Here is a 6061-nt window from a genome sequence, read left to right as displayed (position 1 = left end):
TATGTCATTTAGCCTCACACACAGACCGGTTCTGAGCTTGACCCGAGAGTACCAGCTCCAGTGGCACAGGTGACTTCACAGTGACGAAAGCAACAAGAATTGGAAAACCAAAATGTTTAGAAAAGTCTCTTCTAAACCAGATTGAGCTCGAGGGGACCCCAGCCTCAATGCCTTGGGGCTGACAATAAGAGGAAGTTCAGGATAGCGAAATGTGGTGAAACATCTAAGTTCTGCACAGAGCTGGGCCTGGTAAGAAATCTGCAAGAACAGCAAGGCAGTCAAACACACAATTCAGTTCAGACAGGAAAGATCTGCTGTGGTTTTTTAGAAACATCACTTTCAACCACCAAACCCTTGGCAATTCCAGAGAGGAGCCCTCATGGTTGTTTATCCAATAAAGAGGGCCCAAGGTGACGTTCAACCAGAAAGCCCCGTGTCAGCAACACTTGAAACATGACAGCACCTTCAACACAATGTGCAACCCAGACCCACGTCTTCAATGTGGTATTTTGAAGAAGCCAAAATACTTGTATTCTTACACCATTAAAATTAAACTTCATAAAAATTAAACACAGTTGGATAAGTGAGCAAGCAAGGATCAGAAAAAAGGAGTTTGCACTTGGGGCGTCCAATTACCACCCGTCCCACCCCAGATCCTCTCCTTCTGGCTTTTCAGGCGTTTTTCAGAACTTTTCAGTTCAGCCGCCACCCAGACAGTGGGACTGAGGAGAGGCAGATATTTGGGGAGAGAAAAATGGGGGAAGGGCAAAACACCCCAGAAACGAAAGCAAATCGCATCAGAAGAAAACAGTGCATAATCAGCAGGTCTCAAGGTTCAGAAATCATAAGGGATGGGTTGGAAGCTCCAGTTTCTCAGAAGACAGCAGGAGCTCTCTATATGGAGCCTTAACCTGGAAGATCTTGGTGTCCTAAGTAAAGGGTCTGGGCTCCTGCTACTCCAAATGCGAGTTTTTTGTTCATTGTCCCTCACTTCACTGCTGTGAAATGACTTCAAGTATCCGGATTTAATACACAAGAGGAAGAGGATTCCATGGGTAAGTGCACAGGGAGGGAGAAGTACACAGCGGTGGCTCCAAATAAAACCACAGGGCTGAACTCCAAGCCTGGGCGCAGCGAGAACGCAACTTTGCCACCAGGGGGCACCAGAGATCACGTCCAGTGTCTGGGCCCTCGCGGCCTCGCGGACCCTGGAGCGGTTGAAGCACTGGGGAGGTGTCTGACACTTACACGAGGCCGGCCCCTGATCACCCATCCCTCACCCCAGGCCCAATTTCTCATCACAGGTCATTCTCGCTCTGGGCAGTTCCCCTAGAGTTATTGGTGAGAAAACTTCCGTTCTGCAAAGATGAATAGATCGACGTCTTGAAAAGACCCCACGGCCGGCAGCTGAGGGGCTGCACGCTCAACCTTCGGGGTTCACAAAAATCTCCCCACGCGCTGCCACCCCACGGGCTGGGCACACAGGTTCGTGTGCTGGCGCTTCCGCAGGATCCTAGGGCACGCGATTCGCCAGACCCTCCAGACCCCTCTCGCTTGGCCGGCACAAAGATGAGGGCGGGGGCGGGGAGGGATGGGGACGAAGGGCCAGGCTAGGAAAGGGCCTTTAACCACCTCTCCGCTGCTGCCTCTGACTCACTAATCTGCCCAGTACTGAAGTTGAGCCGGGCCTGCGTCCCACGCTTTGGGGCAGAGGCAGGGGTCCTTGGTCTCGAGCTCTAGCATCCATCATCCACCCTGCCCTCCATTAACGGCCCAGCGAGAAGCAGGAACCGTTTAACAGCCCTCTTCCAGCTCTCAAAGGAGTTTGATATAATTTAAACCCGGACCTGCGGCTCGTGTGGGCTTCAGACTCCCGCGCGCCGCCGCCGTTTAACGTGGCAAACACTTCAGTCAATTATCCCCCTCGCGGAGCTTCTATTTAAAGAGACATTGTCAGGTTCTTAAGCCTCGGATCAGACCTGCTGCTTTCTGCTTCACATACAAAGACTCAAAACACGAGTTCTTTGAGGATTGGAAGAAATACAATTAATCAAAGCCTTCGCAACCGTTCCCCGCTGCGGGAGCACCCACGTGCAAGACCGGGAGCTGCGAGGCGGTGGGGGCGGGGGAAGTGCTAAGTCCTTTCCATTTCAGGCCTCTGAGAGTGAGAGGAAATAGGCTCAAGAGCCCAGAGCTGGGCTGGGTAAGGGGGGCGAGGGGGCGCGTGAGCGGGGCGGGGGGGAAATGACCCCACATTGTCGATGAAGTTGAATCTTGGGTCAGCCTTCGGCTGAGGCAGAAGGAGCTGGAATTACCCAGAAGCTGGTTCAAGGTACAACTGGCATTCCTGCCACCCCCAAACTATGCTTTCAATGTCTTGAGGCAGGAGTTTCTCCCCCCAAAAATTTAACCTCCAGACTCCTTCCCTCCCGTTCAGAAAAGCTCTGAGGTCCATCTCCAGGCTCCCCTTCTCCATCACTCCAACACAAGGGGAAGGGATACTTGGGTCATGTGGGGCATTACTGTCAGCATCACTGGGGTAGAGGGGCAGGGATTGGGGGATGGGGGAGTGGGGGGGGGGCTAGGGAGACTAGGCCTTTGTTCTACAGGACAACTCTTCTGCCTGCCTGGCTGACTAGGGTGTGGGAAAACGCGGCAAGGGGAAGGAAACCCGGCAGGAGCCTGAAGGACACAGGAGTGCACCTTAGTGCCCAGGGAAGGGGGTCCAGCTGGAAAGCTGTAGCCTATGGATCCAGTCTTCTACTCCTCGCTTCCATGACAGGAACGGCAGGCCTTTAGAAAAGGTGAGAGACTCGGGCAGGGAATACCAACAAGCACAAAAAAGAAATAAGATAGGGGTCCCTTTCGGAGAGAGGGCTGAGGGAGGTCTCACCTTGGCAGTAGGGACAGGTTCTAGGATCTGGGGGTGGGAAACTGCCAGGAAAGTGAGGGACCTGGGAAAAAGAAATCCCAGTGGAGCAGAGGGGGGAAGGTGGGGGGAGCAGGGCTCGGCCTCGAGGCTGTTTACCGCTGAGCGTGCAGCACCACGGCCTCCGTGCCCGTCTGCCAAGGCTGAGGCCCAGGCACCGAATGGGGCAGAGCGTTGGGCTCTAATTCTGGGCCGCTCTCGGGCCCAGGTGCCTCCCCGACCAGGCTGGGGATGTCTGGAGCTGTGGAGCGTCGGCGCAAACCCAAGCGGCCAGAGCCGGGGGCGCCCTCGGGGTGGGGGCTAAGGCCGACGGGGACTTGCACTAAGGTTGGGGGCGCTCCCTCCAGCACCTCCTGCGAACGCCACCGCCCAGCCCCTGAAGACTGGGGCGAGTGTGGTTGGGCCATCAGGGCTCCCGCCCGCAGTCGAGCCGCCTCCTCCTCGGTCACGGCACCCAACGCCAGGCTCATGCTCCGGCCCAGCTCCGGCCGCTCGCTGCCCTGCGCCCGGTGCCGACCGAAGCCCTTACCCCCTGAGCCAGCCTCGCCGCCGTGACCATGGCCACCGGCCGCTCGAGCAAAGCGCGCCAGGAGAGGCCGCGGTAGGCGGCGGGGGCTGGGTCTTCGGCGCTCCGGGCTGGGCGCGGGAGCCGGACGGCCAGGGGGGCTGTCGGAGTTGGAGCCCCGGGCCGCGGCGGCAGCGGCTGCGCGGCCCCAGGGCCCGGTGAGGGCCTGCACACAGGTCCCGTGGCCGCGGGCAGCGGCCAGTTGCAGCGCCGTGAGGCCCGCCCGGTTGGTGCGGTCGAGGCGCAGGCCGAGGCGGCGGAAAGAGCGCACCAGGAACTCGAGCACCGCCCCGTGGCCGCACGCTGCCGCCCACATCACCGGGCTATTGCCCGCCGAGTCGGCCGCCTCGGGGTCGCCGCTGAACTGCACCAGCAGTTGCACGGCGTCCAGGTGGCCGCGTTCGCACGCCAGGCTGAGCGCCGTGCGGCCGCGCTCGTCCCGCAGGTTCACTGCTGCACCCTGCTCCAGCAGTAGTCGCACAAAGCGCGCGCGCAGCGCGGGGTCTGGCAAGCCCACGGCCACCATGAGCGGCGTGCGGCCCTGCTCCGCGCGGCAGTCGATGATGCTGCGGTCCAGCGCATCCAGCACAAAGCGGGCCAGGTGCACTTTGCCCGCCTGCATGGCCTCCAGGAAGGTACGCGTACCCGCTCGGGGGCACAGGTCCTTGGGCTTGAGCATGGCCTCGGCCGCCGCGCCCAGGCGGCCCGGCAGCTCCGCACGGGGGCGCCCCTGTTCCTGAGCCCCGCCGGGCTCCGGCCCCCGCCGGCGCTCGGGTATGGCTCCCTCCGCGCGTGGGCGGCTGCAGCCGAGGGTCCTGAGGTTCCCACTCTGTCCTCCAGCTGCCCCGCCGCTCCTGGGCCGCACGCCCGGCGTCTCGCTGCTCCTTCCCTGGGCTTCCCGCCTGAAGGTGTAGGTGCTCGCTACTCCGGGCTCCGCGCCTGGCCCGCCACAAGACGATGGCAGCCGAAGCTCGGGCTCCTCCTGACTCTCCCGCTGCTTTCCCAGTGTCCGGCGCCCCTCAGTCCGTAGTGGCTGGGAGCCGCGCCACTCACCCGCACCCGGGGCAGCACCGCTCCCCTGCTGAGACGGTGGCGCCCGCCGTGCGCGCCTGCCTCTAGCCCTGGCGGGGCGCGCCGCTCCTCAATCTGCTGGCGCCGCTCCTCCGCCTCCTCCCCTCTCGCGGGGGCCGGGCCACGCCAGGGCGCTTGCTCCTTACTTGGGGGGCTTGGCGGCGCGGGAGTCGCCGCCCGCATAGATACCTTGTTTTACAGTCTCGGGGGTCTGCATGGCAATGGCTACTCAGGAAGCGGGCTGAGCCGTCAGGGCCGAAACTGACGGGGCGGCGGAGACCGCCCCTGACCTTCACCCACCTCTCGGTGGGCCACGACGTCGGGGAGCAGCTTCTCCGCGCTTCCCTGGGGCTGCGGCAGCGGGGGCGGGGCGGGGGCTGCTCGCAGGGGGCCACATGCACCCGACCGGGCCAATCCCAAAGTCACAGTCTTCTCTCCCCACCCTCCGCCCCCACCGGAGTCGGTGCCCGGGTCTCCTTAGAAACTGGCGGGACCCTGAGCCCGTCGGAGAAGACGACGGCTGCCCCCATCGGTGCGGGTGGAAGGAAATGGGACCCCATGAGGGCAGAACTGGACCATAAGCGAGCTGGGGGTGGTGGCGAAAGGCGGGCGGGGAGTAAATCACTCCCCACATCGGGGGAGGGGGGTACCTACGCTGTGCGGGGTTGGGGGCCCTCAGTCTGGCTGGGAACCGCCACTGGAAGTGTAGCGAATCACGCACGCACACACAATTGTTCCTCCCGCACACGCTGATTCGGCGCGGGGGTGGCGGTGGGGGAGTGCGCTCTCGTATCTCGGACGTCTCCAACCGAGACAACGCGCCCGCCTGCCAGCTCCCGGCGGCTGAGAAGCTGGCGGTGCGGAGACGCGGCGACCGGAGCGGGCGCCTTAAGATCCGGGAGTACTGCAGCCGCGTTAGCAACTCCTCGGCGCCGCCTCCCCGCTGTTTCAGGACCCATCGCCACCCCGGAAAGAGCGAGGGCCATGCAAACGTCCCCCAGGGTCCCCGTCTCCCTCTTGAGCACAAAACCACCCCCAGACCACAGGGCTCTGACCTTGACCACTAGCTGAGCCCTTCCGAGATAAGAAGAGAGCACGAGTCAACAGAGTGTGAGAAAACCACCGCATCCCCTCTCCCTCCGGCCCGCTGCTCCGCCCTGAGTGGGCGGGGGGAGCAGGCCTCGGAGGAGGGGAGTCAGAGCACCTAAGAGCTGCAGAGGGTGGGAGGGTGTGTAGGGTTGGAATGGATATTTGTGAAGAAAGAGTGAGTCAGGTATCGACTACAGAATTTACTGAGACTTTTTGTGAGCCAGGTATTGTGTGTTCCCAGCCGTGGGAAATACAGAGGCGGAAATTCGGTTCTGGATGGAAGAAACCTCCCCTCTCAAGCGGGAAAACAAGATCGGGACAGAAAAAGTCGAGTTTATCGCCTGGGGGTTGAATACGTATGTTAAATACAAAACGGAGACAGTCCCTGGAGGAGAAAACAGTTGTGG

General features: G+C 61.4%; 1 protein-coding gene across 1 annotated transcript; it reads right to left on the bottom strand.

The window, feature by feature from the left end:
* Positions 1 to 3024: 3024 nt before the first annotated feature.
* On the bottom strand, positions 3025 to 4173 carry ANKRD63 (ankyrin repeat domain 63). Its single transcript, XM_059915584.1, has one exon. It carries the CDS (start codon positions 4171 to 4173, stop codon positions 3025 to 3027), a length of 1149 nt encoding a protein of 382 aa, XP_059771567.1.
* Positions 4174 to 6061: the final 1888 nt, after the last annotated feature.

The sequence above is a fragment of the Balaenoptera ricei genome, chromosome 2 (genome assembly GCF_028023285.1).
Source record: "Balaenoptera ricei isolate mBalRic1 chromosome 2, mBalRic1.hap2, whole genome shotgun sequence".
Lineage (NCBI taxonomy): Eukaryota > Metazoa > Chordata > Mammalia > Artiodactyla > Balaenopteridae > Balaenoptera > Balaenoptera ricei.
The sequence above is the reverse complement of the archived record's forward strand: the minus strand, read 5'-3'. Positions and strand labels throughout refer to the sequence as shown.

Coding starts and splice junctions, on each gene's coding strand:
- ANKRD63 (XM_059915584.1), bottom strand. CDS start 4,173: ATGCTCAAGCCCAAGGACCTGTGCCCCCGAGCGGGTACGCGTACCTTC.